Source organism: Littorina saxatilis, linkage group LG1 (assembly GCF_037325665.1).
Source record: "Littorina saxatilis isolate snail1 linkage group LG1, US_GU_Lsax_2.0, whole genome shotgun sequence".
Lineage (NCBI taxonomy): Eukaryota > Metazoa > Mollusca > Gastropoda > Littorinimorpha > Littorinidae > Littorina > Littorina saxatilis.
In genome coordinates this window covers 35,317,325-35,344,023 of record NC_090245.1, presented here as the reverse complement: position 1 = coordinate 35,344,023, position 26,699 = coordinate 35,317,325, and the positions used below count along the sequence as shown (strand labels likewise).

Genomic DNA, 26,699 nt, shown 5'->3' with positions numbered 1-26,699 from the left:
ATAAACGATATCGATGTTCGGAAATAACTCTGTCGGGTTTGTATGGGTGGTGAAAGAGTGAATACTTTTGCTTTATTAAGGCACACTTTCCAACGTGATATTATAGACCAGTCACCAGCGACGGGAGTGTGTGTGTCTCAAACACGTGGACAAGGAGGACGTGTTGAACGTTAATTGCCCCAATAAAAGGAACAGTACAGTATTCACTCTTTCACAGCCCATAAAAACGCGACAGAAGTATTTCCGGAGTTCGTCTATTTACGTAGTTTTTGTCTAATATTGCATGCGCAATTGCTCCCTGGATCCACGAACACACACACACACCCACACACACACACACACACACACACACACACACACACACACACACACACACACACACACACACGCATGCACAAATTATTGGTCCGGACTATTGGATTGCATTTCAGCTCAGAAGCTTAAAGGTCCTCGTCTACATTTTCGCTTTTTTTTCTTCTCAATAATCCCACCGTTAAATGTTGCGATGTCAGATGATGAATGAACCATGGGGAAAAAAGTTATAGGACAAAAAATACATGTAAAAAAGGTTTTTATTTTTGGGAAGTGATACGTGTCACTTCCAGTGTTTATGTCTGCCATGTGTTGGACCATGTGCTGTGCCTATAAATATCGACCAATCAAATTCAAGTCCCTATGTAGACAGCCACACCCACACAATCACAGCACTGGGTGTTGGAGCGCTGTCCACGTTTATTTTAAACGAACGAAATGCATGGTATTTGAGAGGAGTTTTGCCCTCGGCATTCGCCAAATAAGGATATCCTACTGCGGTGGAATACTACAATGAATGTTCAAACGGCTACCCTGGCTTCCTCCTTCCTGATTGAAGGCTTTTTTGTTGTTAATATTTTTAGGGAATAGACTCAGCATTTTAATGGTCAAATGTCGATTTCTGTATACAAATGTAGACAAGGACCTTTAAAATATTCATTAAAATTGGGATTAAAATTGAATTTCTGCTAACTGAATTAAAAAGTATGGCTTGTGTTACCAAGACAATTTGTCAGTGCTTTCTCGGGTTAAGGCCAGCCTTTGATTTACTGGTCTTGGTGAAAACAACTGCAGTGCGTTTAGTTTTATTCTGTAAGGCCCACAAATTGACTAGATTCATCGATTTTATACGTTATTTATTGGTCTGTCTACTTCAAAGACCGCTGGGTCAATGTACTATCAAGTTCATATTTTGTTGTTGTTTTTTCTTCTTCTAAAAAATACAAGTTCCATTGAGCAACCTTTATATACTTTTTTTTTTAATTGATGACTGATGAAACACAAACTAATAATTAGAAGAATACATCTGAACTTGAAATATATAAAACATAACTGAGAACAGGCGAAATTAGAGATGAAACGCCAAATAATAGTTAAACAAACACATCTGAACTTGAACTATACAAAACAAAACAGGTACGTTAGCAGCAGACAAAAAAGATTTAAACACCATAAACAAAATTAGAAGAACGTATTTGAACTTGAAATATATAAAACAAAACTGGCTAAGTTAACTGGAAGAAGGCAAATACGAGATGACATGCTGACCAATAACTAAAATAAAATGTCTGAACTTGGAAGTATACAAAACAAAATTGGAACATGGAAAAAGATATATGATATCAAAAAATAATTGTAGGAAGACATGTGAATTATATAACGTAACACTGATAGAGTGGAACAGGCAAATAAGAGATCAAGCATTAAATAATAACTAAAAGAACGTTTCTAAACTTGAAATATATAGGGAATATATAACACAACGCTGGTAAAGTTGAACAGATAAAAAACAGACCAAATAGATATATAATTAAAGAACATAACACTTGTTCGCCATTTTCTGTTATCTGAATGTGTATTGATTATCATTTTAGAACGTGTACATAAGCAGTCTGCTTGTTAACGTTCTTAATGCTGTTATTGTTTGTTGTTGTATAAAAAAAAATGAATAAAACACGCTTAAAACAAAGAACATAACGAACATAACTGAACTTAAACTATACAACAACAAACTTGTAACACAACAGCAGGCAAATACGAGATGAAACCTCATAATTATACTAATTTAAAGAACATATATTAACTTGAAACATAAAATGTAAAATTATATAGTAAACGTGGCAAAAGGCAAAATAAGATAAAAGACCAATTAACACAAAAGAATATATTCGAACTTACACGTTTACAAACAAAGCTGATAAAAATGGATGAAAAGTTGAAACACCAAATAATATTTAAAAAGACAGATCTGATATTCAATATATTAAAACAAAATAACGCAAACAGACAAACAAAACTTCAATTACTATTTTAAAAATCATAGCCGCACTTGAAATGAATAACACAACACAGGAACAGTTCCTAGCAACTCAAGCTGTTGGAACACTCTCCAAATATATTCCTTGGCTACCAGATGAGTTTTTCTCAAGAGTCTTTATTTGCGGCTCCCATCATAAAAGCGGCTCAAAACTAGCAGACGACAGTAATCAAATTCCGGGTAAAAGGTGACGTCCAAATACTGTCATATGACGACTTACTGGCGCCAAAACCTGAGGTTACCAATATCACCTGAAAATTAGTAATTAACACATGTTCTGTGTAATTCACAGCGAAACTGTTAACTGAAAGTTGTAATTACAAACGTTCAGTGTTGTCCTCGGCCTACTAGCGCAAAAACCATAGTAAACACAAACACCTGATAGTTACAAATTAACACTTGATAATCAAGCATGATCACTTGATAATACCAATTTTCACGTGATAAAATTATTGGTAACTACCTGTCGCTTTGACATTTAGTCGCACTCTTTTGTACTGCATGATTTTCACATTTGATTTTGTATCTTGTCTCCCTTGTGTATATGCAATAATGATTGGCACCTCCGCATGTCTGGAACAAAGTACTACATTTCTGCTTGCCTGCCCCTCAGTGTCCCCTCTGCATCTGTACGTTTTCATACGTGGTACCCTCATCCTCTGGTCCAGACAATGATTTCTTCTGCCCAGCTGAAAAACAATTTATCCTTCATTGATACAAATAATAATAATAATAATAATAATAATAATAATAATAATAATAATAATAATAATAATAATAATAATAATAATAATAATAATAATAATAATAATAATAATAATAAGGGTGTTAGTTTTTCTGGTTTTTTGGTTTTGTCATCGTTTGTCATTTAGGCTAAAACAGATTATTTTCTACAGAGAGAAAACCTGGGTGCCCGGGATATTTAAGGGTCCTTCGATCTTATCTTTCCGATCGTAAGTTGAGGGGAGGGGGGGGGATCGTCGATCTTCTCAGCGTCTCTGTACTAAAACACAAGGGCCAAGAGATGTTTATTTGATCCTCTACCCTCCACCCCCTCCCCTTTCCTCTTCTCCCACACTCTCTCCTCACCCCCTTCTATTCAGTCTCCGAATCAGTTGAATACGCCTTTGGCTATACTGGCATCAGTCAATTCAAAGTCTTAGTGAGGAATGAGGAAAGCCGTGAAAGAACTGGATCAAAAGGAGGAAAGACTTTTCACTTTTTTATGTATACATGTACTTACATCTTTTCCTGCTCTTTTTCTGAGCACTCGTCGGCTTATATTTCACCGGAAGAACCTCGTAGGGTGACTGTAGTCCAATCTGACTTACGTCGGTTGTGTCGTAGACGTTTGAAAACCCTAATAAGACAAAGAACAGGCATTCAAACGAATGTTCGTGTGTGCGTGCGTGCGTGCGAGTGTGTTCCAATGTGCACATGTACGTTCGCGCGGCTCCTTGAGAACACGAAAAAGTAAGGAAGTTTTCGTAAGTAACACAAAATACGTCTTCTTTAAAAATCAAGTTCGGAATTAATATTTACTAGCATTCAGGGCCCGGCTTCGCTCGGGTGTTTCTAACTTAGGTATGAGCTACCTTCCTTTCTTGAGAAAGTTCGAGATAAATAAGGTTTAACTTCATCACTTTACGCCCTTTGAGAATGAAAATGTATGCTTGCATGACAAGAGTTACCAAGCAAGTGTTACCTCCCTTTGATTCTAGAGCCTTCCTAAAAATTCTAGCTGATGTTGGTCATTGCTAAATCAGTTATTTCCACCAACATCATTTTACCGTTTATTGTCAAAGAAATAAGTTTCACAGGAGTTATCTCCCTTTCTTGGGAACATTCTAGATACTTGAGCAGTGAGGACCCGGGGGTGTTTCTGATCTCCCTATCAGACATGCCTGCATACTCAGAGTTACCTCCCTTCAATGTAATAACCAAGTAAGAGTTACCTCCCTTCGCTTCTAGACATTTCCGGAACTGTCTGGTCATTACATTTAGTCAAGTTATGACTAAATGTTTTAACATAGAGGAGGGAATCGAGACGAGGGTCGTGGTGTATGTGTGTGTGTGTGTGTGTGTGTGTGTGTGTGTGTGTGTGTGTGTCTGTCTGTGTGTGTCTGTGTGTGTGTCTGTGCGTGTCTGTGTGTGTAGAGCGATTCAGACTAAACTACTGGACCAATCTTTATGAAATTTTACATGAGAGTTCCTGGGAATGATAATTTTTTTTTTCGATAAATGTCTTTGATGACGTCATATCCGGCTTTTTGTAAAAGTTGAGGCGGCACTGTCACACCCTCATTTTTCAATCAAATTGATTGAAATTTTGGCCAAGCAATCTTCGACGAAGGCCGGACTTCGGTATTGCATTTCAGCTTGGTGGCTTAAAAATTAATTAATGACTTTGGTCATTAAAAATCTGAAAATTGTAAAAAAAACCAACAATTTTTTATAAAACGATCCAAATTTACGTTCATCTTATTCTTTATCATGTTCTGATTCCAAAAACATATAAATATGTTATATTTGGATTAAAAACAAGCTCTGAAAATTAAAAATATAAAAATTATGATCAAAATTAACTTTCCGAAATCGATTTAAAAACAATTTCATCTTATTCCTTGTCGGTTCCTGATTCTAAAAACATAGATATGATATGTTTGGATTAAAACCACGCTCAGAAAGTTAAAACGAAGAGAGGTAAAGTAAAGCGTGCTATGAAGCACAGCGCAACCGCTACCGCGCCAAACAGGCTCGTCACTTTCACTGCCTTTTGCACTAGCGGCGGACTACGTTCAGTTTCATTCTGTGAGTTCGACAGCTTGACTAAATGTTGTTATTTCGCCTTACGCGACTTGTTCTTTCTTAATTTCTTCCCGTCATAGGAGCAATAGAGAGTCTCTAATATCACTGGCATGATGTGCTTGCTATATGTGAACGCTAGGCTCTGAACGGGTCTTGCAATTTATATAGAGATTACACAACGTCATCGAGTGAGGGACCGAAAAATATTGAAACTCGAGGATGATTTTTTTGTGGTATCAACCGAGACCGTAGGTCGAGGTTGATACCACACAAAAAAATCATCCGAGAGTTTCAATATTTTTTGGTCCCTCACAAGATGACGTTTGTGTAATTTGTGTATACAATGATAAATTGATTGTATACAATGATCAATCTCTATACCTTCCTGTCACTGGAAGCAGCAACACTTGAAAGCATAAGTTCCCTTGACAAACGTCATTTATGATTGGCGTCATCTATGAATGACGTCACTGTCTAGACAAGACAAGTGCCGGTATCGGCAAACCTTGTCGCGGCAAAGGGCTATGACCCGTGCCTTGATACCATTGAGATCATAGGAGATGCACAGCAGTGCCGATACCAGGTTTCTTTAGCTTCACTTTAAAATGATATCAGAACGATAGTTATTCACTTGAAAGTGAACACAGGAGAGTTGTATACAGGCTGTTATTGAAGGGGAGGTTCATAATCTGAGGAAGGAAACAATGAATCAAGAAAATAAACCCCAGGTGCACATCTGCGGCTCATAGGCAGTGTGCATGCACACTATCTTCTTCCTACCTCTTGCCATATCTGAGGTATGGCGACCACACACACACACACACACTTACATCCATTCTTATATATATAGTAGATGCACATCTGCGGCTCCTAGGCAGTGTGCATGCACACTATCTTCTTCCTACCTCTTGCCATTTCTGAGGTATGGCGACCACACACACACACACACACTTACATCCATTCTTATATATATATAGTAGATACCTGCCCACTAACATTCACCCCCCGCCTCCCTCCCAAAAACACAACATCAAAACAAATAAACAAAAACCCGGTCCCAACAGACGCTCTGTGTATCAGTGTAGTGACACCCTTCAGAAACGGAGTGTGGCTGCCTCAATGGTGGAGAAAACGGTCATCATACAAGTACAAACCCACTCGTGCAAAACACGACTGTACGTTAGAGTTGAAGCACATGAACGCAGAAAAGGAAGAAAAAGAAGTATTATTCACACAGGTAAGAATGTATACCTTCAGCTTTGGCCCCTTCATTCTCAGTGTGGCTGACTACCTGCGGTTGTTCTTTGTCTGCTCTTGCTTCTTGTCTCCCCTTGTCTTTGGTGCCACTCGAAGCTGCAGAGATACACACTTTGTTTCATACTAGGTTATGCTGAACTTCAGCGTTGCAAATTCAGGGACAATTTCCTGCTGCAATCTAAGCCTCTGAATTTGCATTACTTGCATAAAAAGCCATTTGAATCACCATTTGAGCTGAACTTAGTAATATTGAACTTCAGCGTTAAAAATTCAAAACTCATAATCCAGTGTAATTATTGAGTTCTCTTTGATACAAGTCACATTTATCAATGCAAAGCAGGGCCGGACTACTGGGGGGTTATGGGGGTTGCGCAACCCCCCCCCCCCCCCCCCACTAGCCTGAACATGTACCTTACTTATTTAAAACATTTTTTATTATTGCTTATTTATGCCGTTTCATGCAAGGAGCGACCATTTTCTTATCTCAGAATATGACCTACCCATCAGCTTCAAGGGGCAAAGCCCCCTGACCCCCACAAGGGGCTCTGCCCCTTGACCCCGCCCAGGGGCGGACGAGAGGGGGGGGGTTTCTAAGGTTTCCGGACCCACCTTATAAATATAAAAATATAAAAATATGAAAATATTGAATGAAGTATGCATTTCTTTATTTTACATTGAGTTTCAATTTTGGGGGTTATAATCAGTGACAAAATCTGCTGCCTGAAACTGGTAATGATCATCCTCAGAATGCACCAGATTGCACCATTTTGCATCCTTTTTTTCAAAATTTTCCGGGGGGGCATGCCCCCGGACCCCCCTAGCAAGCTAGGCGCTTCGCGCCTTCACAATATACTTTTGAACCCCCCCCCCCCCATAAAATGAACTGATCCGCCCCTACCGTCAGGGGGACTATCCCCCTGGACCACCTCTAGCACCCCCCCCCCCCTCCTCTTAGCCTAGTCCGGCCATGCAAAGAAATGATTCTAGTGAAATGTATTGACGGAATGAGCTAGCTCGAAAACTGCTCAGAGTTTGGTCAATGTTTCTTCGGTCTAAAAAAAATCATACTTTCGGTGGTCATATAATTTGTTCTCCCTTTGCTTGTCACTTTCGTTCTCAGAATGGACGCGCGGATGATTTTTATTTTAATTTGAACCCCTGGTAAATATAACGCATAATTATGTACAACAGTTTATGGCTGTCTTGAACTTAGCGTTGTAAATTCAGGGAAGTTTTTCTACTTCAATCTAAACCTCTGAATTAGCATAACTTGCTCGATTAAGCATAAAAAGGCATTTAAATTGCCATGAGAGGATACGGAATGAACTGTACAGATGCATTTTATGTACATGTGATTAAAAAGGAAAACATCGGCGCGGCCATTTTGAGACCAAAGTGACAGATAAAGGGAGACAAAAATGGCGGTCGAAACATAACGTTGTTCCGACGAACGACACAAATGACCAAAATACTTAAAGTTAGAGCTTTTTGGGATGGCCGTTAGATGAACACTATTTTGTACAGTCGAATCTGTTTATATCGACCACCCAAGGGATCGACCAATTGGCCAAACTTGATCGTTTTGGACAGGTTGTCGTAATGGAAAGGCTAGTTGTACTGAGAGACACTGAAATCTCGTCAGGGATGCTTTGGGGTGGTCGTTGCGGGCAGGTAATCGTTATAGAGAGGTGGTCGCCAGGTCAGGTTCGACTGTGCCATATCATTTTTCCAGATTATCGTTTTGAAACAAACAAACCTGCAGTACAGGGAAGAACCCGAGAACACATCTCGGGTAGGACCCAGCCACGCCTCCAAAGGAGGACAGACACCAGCACCAGCACCAGTACCCCCACTGCCAGCACTGAACCCACCCCTGTCGCCAGCCCTCTGGCGTGAGCTTGCTGCACAGATTCACTGTCCGCTGGCGATTGAAAGAACAAGATTGTCACTGCACGTGATGCCTACCTTGCCTAATCTATAGTATCATACGACGAAAGTGATAAATTAAATAGATACCAATAAATTAATACATAAATACACGATTAAAAATGGAATGAATGACAAACTAGGGGAGAAAAAAACCCAGATATATAGACATACAGACAGACAAACAGATTGATTGATTGCTTGATTGATTGATTTATTGATCCCTAGATAGATGGACAGACAGACGGACGAATAGACGGGCAAACATAATGCAAATGCCCAAAGAAAAATATTGAGAAATAATAAAAGATATTGAAAAAAATCGGATATCGATAGTGCAAACATACTTACAAACGACACTCAGAGTATACATCTTTGACTTCACCGTGTTCCCATTCCACTCCAGATTACAGGTAAAACTCGTGCCTGCGTCATTGCGATGTATGTTATGACGTAGGAGTTGTGCGGATTTCGTCACATTCCACCACAATTTTCCAGGAGGGTTGCCAACGTCACTTGTGTTACAAGAACAGTCCAGATCAGAACCTTCGATGACGTATGGAGGGCAGTTGTATTTCAGTGGCGATAAAGGTGGATCTGAAGGTGAATTTAATGACAGGTTGAGAATTTGAGAAGGATCAAAAGATCCAAAGCTTGCCCTTACAATGCAAAACGTCAGAATGTGTTCGGTATCTCACAAACACAGGACAAAATAAATGGCACAATCTAAGAGTAAAGATCCCATGGATTAAACTATTTAAACTACCATATGCATCAAGATCATGTAAAGTGGCACTGTATGATAATGATGTTTGTTTGTGTGTTTGTTTGTTATTTGTTGTTGTTGTTGTTTATTTACTTATTTATTTATTAGGGGGCTGTTTGGAAGAGGCCTGTAACTTTCACAACTTACACAAGACATTCAGCTTAAAAGTCGTAGACTTTATGATTGCTCCGTTCCACAATAAGTTGCATGTGAACTCTCTTCCGTTATCCTCACGCCGCACATTGCGCTGTAAAAAGAGGTCTGATTTCGACACATTCCACTGCAGCAGCCCGGCAGGACTGCCTGCGTCAATGGCAAAGCACGTGCAACCAATGTCATCGCCCACCGCGACGCTGCTCGAACAGTTGTGGCTCAGTGTCGCTGACGTTGGTACCCCTGGATCAATAATACATGAATGAATGATCGAAAAGGCTTAACTGTTCATAAATGCTTTGTGTGTTGTTTTGGGGGATTATATCACAAAAAGATGCCCGCCTTTCTCTGCCTCTATAGACCCCAACCCCACCCCCGCCCTACTCCTCATCTAACCCCAACAGCACAGCCATCTGCAGTAACGCTTCTGCAGCATTATTCTTGTTATTGCAAGAACATAAAATAATGTTGTTTTAAACCAAGCAAGAACAAGAAGTGCGTCACTGAGGCGATGAAAACAATAGACGCATAAAACAAACAGAAAGAGAAAAATCGAGGGGGGGGGGGGGAGCACACATACATATTCAGAGCCCCCCAAAAAGCAAGAAATACATGTGAACATATGAAAAAAACGAACGTATCGCGTGGGTCCCCTTCCTCTTGGCTTCGTATTCCTTCTTTCCAGGTGTGATTTCAACGAAGAACCTGGGGTCTGCACTGGATGCTGACAAAATCGACGTCATGTTACATGATCCGCTGACGTAATCGTCGCCTTTGATAGGTTCTGTCGTCATATTTGTTGCAGACCCTAGTGCAACAGATGAACCCTGAAACGTGGAAATGCACACTATGATGGCCTTGAACCTGTAAATGTTGGACCGCCACGCCTGGCCTGCTTCTCTCTCTCTCTCTCTCTCTCTCTCTCTCTCTCTCTCTCTCTCTCTCTCTCTCTCTCTCTCTTCCCAGCTCCATCGACACACCTCTCCGCTCCCGTATGTGGGTACAGGCATGTGTTATTTTTTCCCTTGCTTTTCTAAGTGTATATATATATCATCTGCATGAAGACTTCTCGTATGGAGATGTAATTATCCGTACCCCCCCCCCCCCAAAAAAAAAAAAAATTTAATTAATTAATAATAATAATAATAATAATGATAATAATAATAATAACTAATACTTCCTGCGGTCAGGGTATAGTATAAAAGAAAAAAGTGCAGTGTTGCAGTGTTCGAACGCTTACATCTGTTGACAACATCAGGCGACAGGAGTACCGTCCCATCGCAGAGAACACTTTGCTGACGTCACAGTGGGCGGCAAGTGTCCATGGAGATGTGGCTGTGCTCAAAGTCACACTGCAGGACACACCTTGTGGCAGACCTGTGCGAACAATGGGATTTTTTTTTTAAACATCCTTGGAATGATGAATCACGCCAGTCAGTCCTTGTCTTACAGTGAATAGGTTTCTGACAACGTGTCTCTGTATGCTACCTGGGTTTCGGCGACAAGTCTACACTACTCGTCATAACAAGAAATTCCTCCGAGGTAAGAAAAACACCCCCGTCCTTACAGAGAGACAGAGAGAAAGTCAGAAGTCAGAAGTCAAAAGTCAAAAGTCAAAAGTCAGAAGTCAAAAGTCAAAAGTCAAAAGTCAGAAGTCAGAAGTCAGAAGTCAGAAGTCAGAAGAGAGAAAGTCAGAAGTCAAAAGTCAGAAGTCAGAAGTCAAAAGTCAAAAGTCAGAAGTCAGAAGTCAAAAGTCAGAAGTCAGAAGTCAGAAGTCAAAAGTCAAAAGTCAGAAGTCAGAAGTCAGAAGTCAGAAGTCAAAAGTCAGAAGTCAGAAGTCAGAAGTCAGAAGTCAAAAGTCAGAAGTCAAAAGTCAAAAGTCAAAAGTCAAAAGTCAAAAGTCAGAAGTCAGAAGTCAAAAGTCAAAAGTCAAAAGTCAAAAGTCAAAAGTCAAAAGTCAAAAGTCAGAAGTCAGAAGTCAGAAGTCAAAAGTCAAAAGTCAAAAGTCAAAAGTCAAAAGTCAAAAGTCAAAAGTCAAAAGTCAAAAGTCAAAAGTCAAAAGTCAAAAGTCAAAAGTCAAAAGTCAAAAGTCAAAAGTCAAAAGTCAAAAGTCGGAAGTCGGAAGTCGGAAGTCGGAAGTCAGACAAACAAACAATTGACCATTAATATGTCAGTCTTAATCTTAATCCACCAATAACTCCCTAACCGTGTGTTTGACTGGTCCCAATTTTTGTAAGGACCGTCTCAGGAATGTATAGAACCTGTTCACCAAGTTTGGTGACGATCGGTCCGTTCATTCTTGAGATCTATATATGCGAACACAAACACACACCCAAACAAACAATTGACCATTAATATGTCAGTCTTAATCTTAATCCACCAATAACTCCCTGACCGTGTGTTTGACTGGTCCCAATTTTTGTAAGGACCGTCTCAGGAATGTATAAAACCTGTTCACCAAGTTTGGTGACGATCGGTCCGTTCATTCTTGAGATCTATATGCGAACACCAACACACACCCAAATAATATGTCAGTCTTAATCTTAATCCACCAATAACTCCCTAACCGTGTGTTTGACTGGTCCCAATTTTTGTAAGGACCGTCTCAGGAATGTATAGAACCTGTTCACCAAGTTTGGTGACGATCGGTCCGTTCATTCTTGAGATCTATATGCGAACACAAACAAACACCCAAACAAACACCCAAACAAACAAACAAACAAACACATCGAGTGAAACCTATTCACCCCTATACCGGGGGTGTAAAAAAGTACACACATTCATTTCGCAGCAGACTGAACTGGCACGCTTATTGATGGCCGCAGGAGCGGACATCTATTGGAATGCGTTCGGAAAGGTGATATGAGTCGTTTATTACCGTTCTCACGAGATCAGTTGTTAAAACCAACTTTGTCATCTGTGCTGTTCCGGAAATGAACTGCGCAAACAGTATCATGTCACTGTTGTCCCAATTGCGCTGTTTCGGAAATGAGCTGCACCTCGTCTGTCTGTTTATAGCAACACACACTGTCTGTCACGTACACTCCATGCAAGTCTCTCCGTCTCCCCCTCGCTCTGCCTTAGTGTCTGTGTGTGTATACGTATCTGTCTCTCACAATCTCTTTCTCTCTCTTTGTCTCTCTCTCGATCTCATGCGCTCTCTCTCTCTCTCTCTCGAGTCATTTTCTCTCACCCGGTGTTCATTTATCTGTTTCTCCGTCTCTAGTCACTCTCTGTCTATCTGTCTGTCTGTCTGTCTGTCTCTCTTTCTCTCTCTCTCTCTGTCTCTATTAAGGTTTATTTTTGATCCGGTGCGTGGTCGTCAGGGCACGGCAATTGCGCTGGCTGCGTTGTTGTTCTTTTCAGGTTTGACAAATGACTCTGTATACCAACCGGCGTCAGCAGACGACGTACTCAATGTTATTCAGCCTACTGATTTGGATAATGTTCTGTTTGAAGGCTCGGCATTGTATGGTCAAATACAACTACACACATATGTACTCGTATTTGCCAACGCTTGTCACAACACTAATAGACTACGAAACAATCTCTTCGATCATCTCTGCGCTGAGTCGGTCACACTTTTGCTCACCCCTGCCAACAATCTCAAACCGTAACAGCACAGAATATCGTCCATACCGGCAACTAATTATTACCATGTCCCTAATAGCATTGTATCTCGTTGGTTAAACACATCACAATCTTACAACCACCACAACGAAGACCAAACATCAAAAACAAAATTTACATTGTTGTAACACCCTCTTCATGACGCTTTCATCAAAACGATCACAAGAACATGCACATTGCATAACTTACAACCCATGACCGCCAAACCGTCTCCTCTCTCTAACAGCAAACCTAGTGTGAAACATAAGTAATCAATTTATCCAATTGACTATATTCACAACAGGGACCTATCACTCTTCTTTGGATGTTTTTATGCCTACGGATTTTCAAATACTCTGTAACACATGTAACCCAAATTCAACATGTGCCCGTACAATACCGCTTCTTTTATGAAAACATTGCTTCGGCCATGTTGATTTTAATCAACCAATTTTCTTGTGTTAACTTGAGTGCACGTGTACCCAGCAGGAGGGGGGTGGGGTGATTCGGGTCAGAAGTGGGGTAAGCACTTTGGTCTTCAGTCTTTGGGTTCTTGCTTCCAGTGGAGAAGATGCCAACATGAAATTGCACTATGCTCTACTATTTATTGTCCTTGTCTATCGGACATGAAGAAGGGAAGCTACAATCGCCCCAGGCCATATATACTCTTTGTTTCCTGACCCTGGACCATTGGACCTCATAGATCTGTTCATTCTTCAGTTTGTCGGTGTCAAAAGTTATACCCCCATTCCACACAACCGTTCTAGGTCCCGTTCCCGTACCAACCAAGGACTGCTGCCACAACAATGGAACGCCTCGCAAACGGCCGTTTTTGGCATCTTTCAACAGCGTCTGACCATAGTGGCAGCCGTCCTTCGGTATGGGAACGGGACCTAAAACGGATGTGTGGAATGTGGTTATGACAACTCAGTGTGAGAGAGCGCTACCGTTGCGTTTCCGTTGTTTTAAGTTCCTTTAACGATCCAAGCGTTCCGTTACCGATGGGTTGAGGTTCCATTACCGTTCATTCTGATCGGGAGGGGAACGGCTAAATATTTGAACATGCAGCCCAAACTCAACCGTCCCTACCGACCCTACTGATCAAAGCAGTTCCGTTAACGATCATTTACGTTCCAATGCGGTTCTCTCCCGATCCCTCCCGTGCCCGCACCGTTCCTTGGTCGGTACGGGAACGGGACCTTGAACGGTTGTGTGGAATGGGGGTATAAGACTCGACCACTTGGCTTATGATGGAGACAGCTGGAAGATCTCTGGATATAATTAAAGAGGAGTAGTCTTCCTTTTAGAAAATGTGTACTCTGCCTTGCAGATTAGAATTCTGTGCTGTCGGGGCTGGGTAAAGGGAGTCGAGGGGAAGGGGGGGGGGGGTAAGAGAGGGGTAAGCGAGACGAAAGAGGAAACTGGACAGGGAAAAGTCACTGCCTGAAGCATTCAATAAAGCCACACAAAAAGAAATTACGACATGCAGGTTTTCAATTCATATTTTTGCAAAATATCTGCACAAGCTTGTGTGCCTCTGTGAGTGTGTTCGTGGCTGCTGTCATGGGGTGCCTGTATCCTCAGGAATTTGAGGATTTCTTTTATCTCTCTTTTTCTGACACCGTTGATTGAACGTCATTTTAAACAGGACAGGTTTTTTCCTTTCAGTTATAAGTTGTAGTAGTTTGACCTTATTGTTTTAGGATAAGTAGAGCTCGTTCACCAGTAGCAAAGACTCACTCAGTCCGTCTGAGTGTGTATGATGGGGGGGGGCCTCTTCCGTGACCGGCCACCTGCAATGTACGACAGGTTTGCACTGGCCCCAGGGTGTCCGTTCATGAGAGGGACTGCTGTAGCAATAAAACTAGTGTGATACATAAATAATCAATTTATCCACTTGACTATATTCACAACAGGGACCTATCACTCTTCTTTGCATGTTTTTATGCCCACGATTTTTCAAATACTCTGCAACACATGTAACCCAAATACTAAATGTGCCCCTACAATACCGCTTCTTTTATGAAAACATTGCTTCGAACATGTTGATTTTAATCAACCAATGTTCTTGTTATCGCTGCAATTGACTTGCCAGTTCAGTCAGTTGCGCTGGACTTGATGTTGGAATACCTGTTTTTCGTAATTGTTCTTTTGCGTTCACATTTCCAAGCCACCCAAGCGCATTGTTGTCGTAACAAAATTGGTCACCAATTGTAGTATTCATTTGTGTTGAAGTTTGCAAAATGCTGAATTTTTGCAACAATACTGTAAACAATTATCATAAATCAATAAAACTTTTCTGAAAAGTTCAAGTTCGTCCAACAAACTCATCAAAACGCCATGATATTTGTCACGCGTATTTGCAATTGTGTTACATGTATCAATACTCATGTCAAATTTAAAAGCAATACGATGAGCCATCACAAAACAGCGTTTTTACCCACACAGCCCTCCAGAAATGACGCAAAGACAGACCTTTTACGGCTTCTGACGAGGCTGACACCTGTCTCCTTCAAAATGGCAAAACAACACTGCTAGGCACAACAGCTGAACCATATCAATTTGTATGAGTTGTTCTTCAATTTGAGATCAAAAACGGGGTCACTCTTGCTTATTTGGATTTTTTGTGTATTTTAGTGTCTGCAAATTTGCTTTGGCGAATTTGCTCTTGGGGGGTGTCCTGGGTCTCTGGTACATTGCATAGACACTCATTTATGAATAATGAAACTCTTTATTTCACACGGTAGGAGCATAAATTATCTTTCTGGCGATATACTTGTTTTTCAATTTGTATAACTCGCCGCATCACAAAGATCTACAGCTAAATGTATGCGTGTACTTTTTTAGGACGAGTAGTGTAGAAGTAAATGCTCCCAAAGGTATGCTGTCCGCGACAACCTTTTTGAAAACGCATTCGTTCGACTTGGATCTAAAGAGGTCTAAGAGACATTTGCTGTCATTGACAACCATTTTTCTGGAGAATACTCCGTAAGTATGCCAATTGATTAAATGAAGGTGAAACGACGAGTCAACTTCAGAGTCAAAATTCAATCCTATTTTTGCAGAAAGACAAAATCTGTTGGGTTTTAGACAATCCAATTCGGAACCTAGCCCGTGCCGGCGCAAGTTGTACTGCTGGCAGAGGCGAGACAATAGCACGAAGCAATGGTAGAGAGGTGGTGCAGCAAGAATTGCATTCTCTGAAGACCAGAGCATGACGATTAATCCTGGAATAATTGAATGTTGAGACATTTATTGTTCCGGTATTCCAATTTTGTGCTGTCATTATTTTAAACCCAAAATATAACTGTGTGTATCTCGGGCCTATAACGTTGGCTTCTTTTTTTTTACATCGTGAGTCGACTCACCAGCAATCAGTTTGGAATTTAGATTCAGAAATGTTCTTATTTCAGTTTTGCAACATACTCCTTTTTTCTCGTTTTTTTCCCCCCCTTTTTCTTTTCACAAAAACAACCAAGTTTGGTGAAGAACAGTGTACGTTCATCGTCATTGTTTGTTCATATAGTAAACCACTGAGTGGATTTATTTTTCAGAATGAGCTTCCATGCATTGCAACATATCAACGAAAAATGTGTGGAAGTTTACTTACGGATATAGTCTGTGGCACACCTGGCTTCCTGCACATCGGGGAAACGTTTGTCCGTGCACAAAATTGTACCGTTGTCGAACAAAGATCGTAACCATCCAAAGACATATTGTGCGGGAACATCCATATTTGAATGTATCGTGTTCACGACTAGAGTCGAACTGTTTGTTGACTTTGGTGTCACTTCAAACATGTCAATGTCGAGACGTATGCTGCATCGCCATCGGTGTTCGGAGCATTCAGAGATATTCAGAACTCCAACTCTTGATTTTAAGGTCCACGTCAAGCTTCGCCCCGCGTTGTCGTTTCCACTGTGGCAAGTGATGGAGTTGTTTGTCGAGTTGTGCACAATTTCAAACACCCCGTCTTCGCAAGGCTCCAGTCGCAGGCCCTGACCTGAACAGTCAGTTGAACATATTGAACATGTCATGTTAAATATGTTGAACATAAGACAAAATACAACAAGAGAGAGAGAGAGAGAGAGAGAGAGAGAGAGAGAGAGAGAGAGGGAGAGAGAGAGAGAGAGAGAGAGAGAGAGAGGGAGATAGAAAGACAGAGAGAGAGAGACAGAGTGAGACAGAGACGGTGTATGTGTGTGTGTGTGTGTGTGTGTGTGTGTGTGTGTGTGTGTGAATGTGTGTGTGAATGTGTGTGTGTGTGTGTGTGTGTGTGTGTGTGTGTGTGTGTGTGTGTGTTTGAGTGTGAGTGTGTGGTAGTAGAGACATTTGAGATGATGACAGTACACAGCACACACAAAGAAACAATTGCCGGATGTTCTTGCCAATGTGCGCACGCGCGTGTGTGTGTGTTAATGTAAATTATGGCCTCTTGTCTTTGTTGTCTAGAAAGTACTCTATGACTTTGCTATTTAACTACATGAATGAAACTGGTCTGGATCTCCTGTATCGGAGATCCGATTCTTCATCGATATATATTTTCTAGTGCTGTCGAAGCATGCAATGCATACGTGAAGTTGATGAAACGCGTGGCAAACGCCAAATGTCATAAACGTCCATTGTTGTCAGAAGCAAAAACGTAGTACAAAACAATGATTCTGACCCAGAATTGCCGTTTGCGTAGACTATCGTGGTTTACTCGTAATGTTTTAAATTTCCGATCCGCTGATTAGTTAGCCCTGATATGTGTTGTTCTTATTTTAAACACAAAAAAGTTAACTGCGTATCTCTTCGGGCGATTTAAAACCTATAATGCACTAAATAAAACTTAGCTATAATACTAAATTCACAAAGGATCTGTAACTGAAACCCAAAATCTCTTTGTGTACAAGGGGACATGTTCCCCAAATATGGGTGTGTTTTCATGTTCTACTTCCTCGTTCTGACCGACTCCGTTAAATAGATTAAATACCACTTAATGTAGATGTAGCTTGTGTCTTGCCTAAACATAACATTCTGGTGGCGAGACTCAAAAATAAAACTATGTCTCTGAGTAGCAACCTTTTTAGACTCGAACAAGTATAATGCGACTCGTCTTCGACTCGTCAGCATTATACTTGTCTCGTCTAAATATCGAACCCTATTGCTACCCTGCAAACACAATAGCTGTTTGTTTGTTTGTTTGCTTAACGCCCAGTCCACCACGAAGGTTGATATCAGGGCGGTGCTGCTTTGACAATTAACGTGCGCCACACACAAGACAGAAGTCGCAGCACAGGCTTCATGTCTCATCCAGTAACATTATTCTGACACCGGACCAACCAGTCCTAGCACTAACCCCATAATGCCAGACACCAGGCGGAGCAGCCACTAGATTGCCAGTTTTAAAGTCTTATAGGTATGACCCGGCCTGGGTTCGAACCCACGACCTCCCGATCACTGGGCGGACGCCTTACCACTAGGCCACCGTGTTGCGGTCCACACAATAGCTGTTATTCCCTCCACTTGGACACATACCCGAAAACCAACTTCCCTGACTGCTCCATGGGAACAGTTAAACATTTACAACAAATCAATTTCTTCCACAACTGCTCTTTTAAAGAAATAATCAATAAAAACTAAATTGTAATCTTAAACAAAAAGCAGTCAGGGTGCTAGTTTTTAGTATTAGTCCAAGTGGGCATATCTTGTTCCATGTAAATTCCTCGGTAAATCTGAGATTGTGAACCGAATTGTTTACACGGAAAGGTCTGTGTCATTAACACACTTTCAAGTAGTCCAGTGACCCGGCAGGAAATGAACATGGGTTGCTCTACAGATTTGACGTCCAGTGGGTCCCATGTTACGTGAGTGATTGTTTAAATTTTCACGAGACATTTTAACCACAGAAGTTCTGTTTATTGATAAATGCCGTGTCCAAATGTGTTCCTGTCCTTTATATAAAATTTAGCAATACTTTCACAGATTGATTGCCTACGTTTGGTACATTTCCAACACTTAAAAAGATATCACTCGTGTATATGTTGAAATTGATTTGAGAGAGTGCATGTGCTGAGGCTGTCTTTTTTCAACAACGTTTCCACTCAACAGAAAGTTCAAAGTTCTAGTTGCTTCAATATATACCCCGTCCAAAAATGATTACTGTCAGCGTACACGTACTGAAAGCACCTCAACGAGGCCAAAACAAGACCATAATGATGTCGACTATCACAACTGATTACTGTCAGCGTACACGTACTGAAAGCACCTCAATGAGGCCAAAACAATGACGGTACCCACCGTTAATTCAATTTTCATCTTCAGTTTCACAAAACAAAAAATGAAAAACGACTCAATTTTCAATATTTCGTTTTTCAATCTTCAATACGGTAAACAGAAAAACAGTTCACTTCCGTTTTTCAATATTTGATTTTCAATTCACAAATCAAAAAACGAAACAAGGTCTACTTCCGTTTTTCAATATTTTGTTTTTCATTCTTCAAAACGGTAAACAGCAAAACAGTTTACTTCCGTTTTTCAATGTTTGATTTTCAAAGCGATAATAGAAAAACAATCAACTTCCGTTTCTCAATAATGTAATATCTTTCATAGTTTTCTTGCGCAATGAACGCTCCCCGATTTCCCAACCAATCGAAGCTCGGTGTCATTTGTGTTTGTGGTTGGTGTCATGTTGTTTTGACTCATATGCAGTTTGATTATCTTCCCTGATGCACAATCTCACCCATTTAGATTGAATGGTGCAACAGACGGACAAAGGTTTAATCCTCTTACTGACATGTGTTGGTGGTTCTATGTGTGTCTCATGTGCTTGCAAGTACTTGTATAGAGTTACTGTAGGGGAGACCGGGGCTAGTCCGCCTACTTTTATGCTTTTGGTAGCATAACTGGCGAGTTTGATGAACTAGAAGACTGATTTTTTATTTTACATCAAGACAAATGTGTAGCTGATATCAATGTGCAGACAGTTTTTATGTGCGCATGAACATTTGTTGTACATACTGCTTTAAGTAGACCTACCCTAACGTAGGCGAACTTGCCCCAAGTCGGGGTAAGTCCGCCTACAGGGTGGGGCAAGTCCGCCGCTCTCATCCCATAGTAGGTACAAGACTAGTAGTGGGCAAGCTTTATACACACACGCACGCACGCACACACAGTCAGTCAAACAAGCACCCGATCAGTTGGAAAGCTTTTTTAATTCCCTTCAATATTTAGGTTCAAAAATGCCAATGACGAAATACAAAAGAATGTCGAAAGAATGTAACACAAATCGGCGTCAGTCTTTTTTAGACATGAATCTGCAATCTTTACCATCGAGAATAGATGGAGTCACCATCAGAGTCACAGTTATGGCAGATGTAAACTGGACTGTTTCCCACACCTGCACATTCTTCATGGCGGACTTGCCCCATGACAAATAGGCGGACTTGCCCCCGCACGGGCAGGCAACTCTAGTGCCAGATAGCGAGCACAACATGGGAAGGAAGAAGCAAATCTTTCGTCAGAACTCGACCTTAATTAACGCACTTTCACTCGACACCAAGACTAAGTATTTGTTCTCAGAGGTAATGCATCAAAACCTAAGTCAACTCCTATGCATTCATGTTACAAAAATGAAGAAAAACACTTTTTGTGACCTGTACTCACGATATATGGGCGCGCAACCTCTGAACTTCTGCAGGATATGGCGGGAAGAAGGGACACCACTCTCACATGGTGTGAATGACTAAAAGGTGGCAAACGTAAGAATAAACAGACAAAGACGGATGTGCCCCGGGGGCGGACTAGCCCCGGTCTCCCCTATACGCTATATGTAATAATTGTTTATTTGTATGTAACTGCACTTTTTCTTGCTTGTTTTGTGGTGCGGTATCTTTGACGCAGGTTTATTAAAACCCCGGTTCATCCCGTTCATGGCAAGTTTCACATAACCCGTGGTTAGGACATAACCGGAGGGTTACAATCTTGCGACGCAGATACCGCCCCAGTTACATTGCCATTTTACTATATTATTGTGTTTTTGAAAAAGATCCTGCTTGTAGAATGTGTGCATGAATGGCAGAAACTGCAATAAAATAAATAAAGGGAAAGTCAGAAAGACGATGGAATTATGCCAAACTAGAACACAATAAAAATCACAAAACCAAATTGTGTGTATGTTTGTTTTGAATGTTTTTTAATTACTCCTCTCTCATCCATCCTCTCCACAATTTCTTTCTTGCACTCTACAATTTCTTGCATACACTCGCAAAACAATTGTAAAACAAAATATGGTGAGCATCAGGCAAGCAAACAAAAAACATGGTTAGCATCAGACAAACCACAGATAACATGGTCTCCATCAAACTGGCAAACGAGACAAAATGGTGAGCATCAGGCATCAAGACAAACAGCGGATAACATGGTCTGCATCAGGCAGACAAATCACATAACATTGTCAGCATTAGACAGGCAACCAAGATAACATGGTCAGCATTAGACAGGCAACCAAGATAACATGGTCAGCATCAGGCATCAGCAGAGACAGGCAAACCAGAGATGACATAAATAACATTAAAATAGATGCAACAATATAGGCGGCACATGGTGTACGTATTTCAATAACGTAGTAGAAACTGAACAATCCAACTTAGTTTCTTAACTAGTTATCAATCAATCATGAAACTTGCATAGCATGTATCCCGTTGGTGACGGTTCTATGCACTGGTCGTTGAGTTGCAGACACAGTACATACAATCAATGTGACGACAAAAATGTTGAAAACAAACATGTCTGTGCAGAGCACGATAGTCACAACCAGCTACCACTGAAGCTGCATGTTATACACACAGTTCTTCATTTCTTTCCAACCTTTTTTCTTTAAAAAAAAATAGGGTCAAGAGCTGTGCTGTGAAGCGAGCTGTGGAAGTAATTTCACTGAAAAAGGGCGTGGCCCGAAAGACTTTGAATTTTTTGGGGTGTTTTGATTTTTTTTTTATCTTTGATTTTGATATTTGATTTTTTTATTTTCATTTTTGATAATTTTCGGGTTACACGAATGTGATATGCGGATTACTCTCCTCAGCGGAGAGCACGGCAGCCACAGTGCGGCGCCTACCAAGGGCTATTGTATTCCCAATTTTGTCGTGATGTTTTCTTCTTTTAATGACAATTTCAAACTTTAAAAAAAAAAACCTCTACATCACAAAGAAAAACAATGAAATCATAGGAGCCGTACACGCATCAAATACAAGCAAGTACTTGGTTCAAAAGAGATTGTACTGAGTGATAGCCTAGGCCTACATTTTAGACAGAGTACTGTCGAACTGTTGCAATGAGAGTCTTCACAGCTGTCTGCAGTGGTACATAATCTCTGTTGACAGCTGAATCTAGCAGTGTCATTAAGTCTGGCACTGCCTGTGTAAAAGCAGCTTCACTGTTTTTCCGATGATCCTCGGAAGGAAATGGTGGTGCAGCAAATGGAGCAGGGGCAGTAAGCTGTCCACCAGTCTCCAGATGATACAGAGCAGCAGCTTCTTCTGCATGCGGAAGATTCTCATGGGCCACAAGTGGGTTCTGTTTGTGTGTTTTCAATTCATCGGGAATGCCACGTCCTTTAAATAAATAAAAATACATAAGAACAAGTAAATGAATTTGTATTCACTGTTACTGGCACATACACAGCTATATATCTCCCTTGTTCTCCACGTCGTAAATAAATTGATACAACGCAAACAATAAAAAAAAATAAAGGTCCACAATAAACATTCTTTATGCTTGCAGGAGAATTTTTTTTTTATTAAAGTCATAGGTCCTCCTGAGCAGCAATAATTAATTCACACAAGAGGTTGTGTTGATCAAAATCAACCTCGCGGGGAAAGTATGTAATGCTGTTAGTTACAATGTTACGAAGGAAACTGTAAGCCATTTGTTCGTTGTGGTATCTGCATACTTGTGAATGATTGATGTTTGACTGTTGTTCATGATGTCAGCGATTCAAAGTGACATCATCACAGTGCATTGCACCATCAACTGACAATAAGTCTGTGCTTGCTGAGCCTGTACGCGGTTTTCACACGCGGGGGTTTGTTTATGTCCGGTCGTTATTTACCTTGCTAATCTGAGTAGCCAGCAGACGAACAAGATTTGAACATTCAAACAATAAGTACAGCACAATACACACCCCACAAATGCACCAAACACTAGTCTCACCTTGCATTGCCCCGCCGAAACTTAGCCCTCTCATAATAATCCATAATATATCGAGACCACACACACGATGTGTAATGTTCTCTCTATTCTTCAGTCACACGAGAAGAAGCAATAAAAGAAAACCCAACAAAACTAATCAGGCTTGAGTTCAAGACAGTTGAGCGGAAGTGCACAAGCAACATCAATCTAGACTTCAATATTAGAGAGTGCTATCGTGACTGGATCCACTAGGGCTCAGTGGTACCGTGAATGATATCATTACACGATGTATCCATGGACTTCCACAAATTTCCCAAACGCAAACCAGCTTTCTTTATAAGTTTTATACGTTATTAAAATAGTACAATAATTTATGAATATATGATGTGCATAAGTCGTATTATTGATGTAAAAATGTCCAAACCGAAACTAATGAGATGTGATAAACCACAGGCACTCGACAAAAAGCAGCTAGGTGATTAATATTCAGCTCTTAGACTTTGTGACCTAAAATGGTATACGTGTGTCCTCTTATCTGTTACTTTTATTATTATAGTTATTGGTATTAGCTCTTGGTTCTTTTACTTTTTAATGAATGATTGCCCAGACACAGATCATGTGAACATGATAACCGGGAAGTGATTTTCCCTTCTGCCTGGACGAAGAAACGAAAGCAGACGACACCAACGACGCTGGAAAAATGCACTAACACTCTGACCTCTCACCTTCACACACACTAGAAACATCACCACAACAAGAACACTACATACCTCCCGCCTCCCTTGCTGATAGTTAGTATCCATAGCCATCGAATCTCAATAATATTCCACAATTACATATACACATGTACTGACGAGATGAGTGCACGCTTAAAGTAATTATTATAAGACAAGCGCATTATAAATACTGTAATTATTATTATTATTATACTGTACCTCCTGTACCGCTCTGGACACCATTGTATCCAAGGCCTGGTCGCCCACAGTCCGGCTCCGGGGATTGATCCCACGATCCTTACAAAATTTCCGAAGGTTGGCCGCCGAACTTCCTCTTTCCAACCCGGATTTTCGAAGTGTGTTTGACACGCTTTCGTATGTCTCCCCGCTATTTAGCAGGGCAATTATCATGGGCTGATACTCCTCCAGTGCCATCTTAATTTGCGCGCCAGGGAACTTGAGGGAGCATCCCGTTATTGTATTTATCACGCGGGCTTTGTGCTTCGCACTCAAACAAAAATGAAGAAACGGAAGTTGATTGTTTTTTGTTTATCGTTTAGAAAATGAAATATTGAAAAACGGAAGTAAACTGTTTTGCTGTTTACCGTTTTGAAGAATGAAAAACAAAATATTGAAAAACGGAAGTAGACCTTGTTTCGTTTTTTGATTTGTGAATTGAAAATCAAATATTGAAAAACGGAAGTGAACTGTTTTTCTGTTTACCGTATTGAAGATTGAAAAACGAAATATTGAAAATTGAGTCGTTTTTCATTTTTTGTTTTGTGAAACTGAAGATGAAAATTGAATTAACGGTGGGTACCGTCATTTAAAACAAGACCATAATGATGTCGACTATCACAACTGATTACTGTCAGCGTACACGTACTGAAAGCACCTCAATGAGGCCAAAACAAGACCATAATGATGTCGACTATCACAACTGATTACTGCCAGCGTACACGTACTGAAAGCACCTCAACGAGGCCAAAACAAGACCATAATGATGTCGACTATCACAACTGAGTTGCGAATGTCCGCAGCGTTAAGCAAACTTGATTTATTTTTAATTCATAGTCAGCTTACCTTTACTGAGGCTGAAGAATGAAACGACACAGTAACAAAGGCATATTCCTCGTGAAAACATGGTAATAGTTGAGATATGACGAAGAATGAATACAATCACAGACTTGAAATAGTCAGCTGAGCACTGATGGAGTCGGAGATGAGGAAAAGAAAACTATGAAACCTATTATCGAAAAAAGCTCTCCTATAGTATGCTACCGTTTATACGCATTAACAGTGAAGGGAAATATTATTAGAATTATGACAAACACCACTTAAACCAAAGCCTATTTACTGCTTTCATGTACATTAAACTTCCTGTTCGTATGAACGCGGAACGGAAACGGACACGTAATAGAGAGAGAGTAGTTTGAACTTCCTGGTCCTTTTAAAAGAGACAGAGATCGAGACAGAGAGACAGACAGAGAGAGAGAGACAGAGAGAGAGACAGATACAGAGAGAGAGAGAGAGAGAGAGAGAGAGAGAGAACTCAACTCGAAAACTGTATTACCGAGGTAGCATTAGGTCCATATGGTCCTTTCTTACAGCTAGTCCTTACTACAATACACACATGAAACGAAAAACAAGTATAAAGAATATAAATATAAATCAAAATAAAACACACACACACACACACACACACACACACACACACACACACACACACACACACACACACACACACACACACACACACACACACAAATTACGTCATCAACAAGCAATCCAAAACCTAAAGAGCAACAGAACAACAAGATTTTAAAGGGCATTGATGAAACAAACCATCAAAATCATAAAATAGGACAGAACATGAATGCATACAATGGCACACCATTTCAGAAATAAATGACACATATTTCTAAAAAAAAAACACAATAAAAACAAGTCGCGTAAGGCGAAATTACTACATTTAGTCAAGCTGTTGAATTCACAGAATGAAACTGAACGCACTGCATTTTTTAACAATGACCGTAGTCCGCCGCTCATGCAAAACGCAGTGAAACTGATGAGCCTGTTCAGTGCGGTAGTGGTTTCGCTGTGCTGCATAGCATGCTTTTCTGTACCTCTCTTCGTTTTAACTTTCTGAGCGTGTTTTAATCCACACATATCATATCTATATGTTTTTGGAATCAGGAACCGACAAGGAATACGATGAAATTGTTTTTAAATCGATTTCGGAATGTTATTTTGATCATAATTTTTATATCTTTAATGTTCAGAGCTTGTTTTTAATCCGAATATAACATATTTATATGTTTTTGGTATCAGAAAATGATGAAAAATAAGATAAACGTAATTTTGGATCGTTTTAACAAAACAAATTTTTAATTACAATGTTCAGATTTTTAATGACCACAGTCATTAATTAATTTTTAAGCCACCAAACTGATTTGCAATACCGAAGTTTGGCCTTCGTCCAAGATTGCTTTACAAAAATTTCAATCAATTTGATTGAAAAATGAGGGTGTGACAGTGCCGCCTCAACTTTTACAAAAAGCCGGATATGACGTCATCAAAAGTATTTATCGAAAAAATGAAAACAAAACTCCGGGGATATCATTCCCAGGAACTCTCATGTCAAATTTCATAAAGATCGGTCTAGTAGTTTGGTCTGAATCGCTCTACACACACACACGCACACACAGACACACACACACATACACCACGACCCTCGTCTCGATTCCCCCTCTATCTTAAAACATTTTGTCAAAACTTGACTAAATGTAAAAACAACGGATGTCAATGGAACACAATCATGTACGGAATTTCCTTTTTTTAAATGGTGCTTGTTAATGGAAGCATACTATACACACACTCGCACAAAATGTACACCGACTCAGTCGCTAGAGAGGTGCTTTAGGAGCTGTCTTTTAAAAGAAGA

The 26,699-nt window shown here is 40.4% G+C and overlaps 1 protein-coding gene across 1 annotated transcript; it reads right to left on the bottom strand.

The window, feature by feature from the left end:
- Positions 1–45: 45 nt before the first annotated feature.
- Positions 46–25,083, bottom strand: LOC138968261 (uncharacterized). Its single transcript, XM_070340828.1, has 10 exons — positions 24,839–25,083; positions 16,480–16,872; positions 10,501–10,637; positions 9,898–10,087; positions 9,255–9,503; positions 8,693–8,938; positions 8,172–8,336; positions 6,410–6,511; positions 3,594–3,710; positions 46–3,039 (listed from the first exon to the last, which is right to left on the bottom strand). The coding sequence occupies exons 1-10, from the start codon at positions 24,897–24,899 to the stop codon at positions 2,960–2,962; spliced, it is 1,740 nt and encodes a 579-aa protein (XP_070196929.1). The 5' UTR covers positions 24,900–25,083; the 3' UTR covers positions 46–2,959.
- Between the last annotated feature and the right edge of the window lie 1,616 nt (positions 25,084–26,699).

What these genes read in the sequence shown, in the direction of transcription:
- LOC138968261 (XM_070340828.1), bottom strand. Translation starts at nt 24,899, where the DNA reads ATGTTTTCACGAGGAATATGCCTTTGTTACTGTGTCGTTTCATTCTTC. An exon ending in GGTTCTTCCCTGTACTGCAG is followed by an intron (nt 6,512 to 8,171) that starts GTTTGTTTGTTT and finishes GTATCTCTGCAG; the next exon opens with CTTCGAGTGGCACCAAAGAC. An exon ending in TGAAGGGGCCAAAGCTGAAG is followed by an intron (nt 3,711 to 6,409) that starts GTATACATTCTT and finishes TTGTCTTATTAG; the next exon opens with GGTTTTCAAACGTCTACGAC.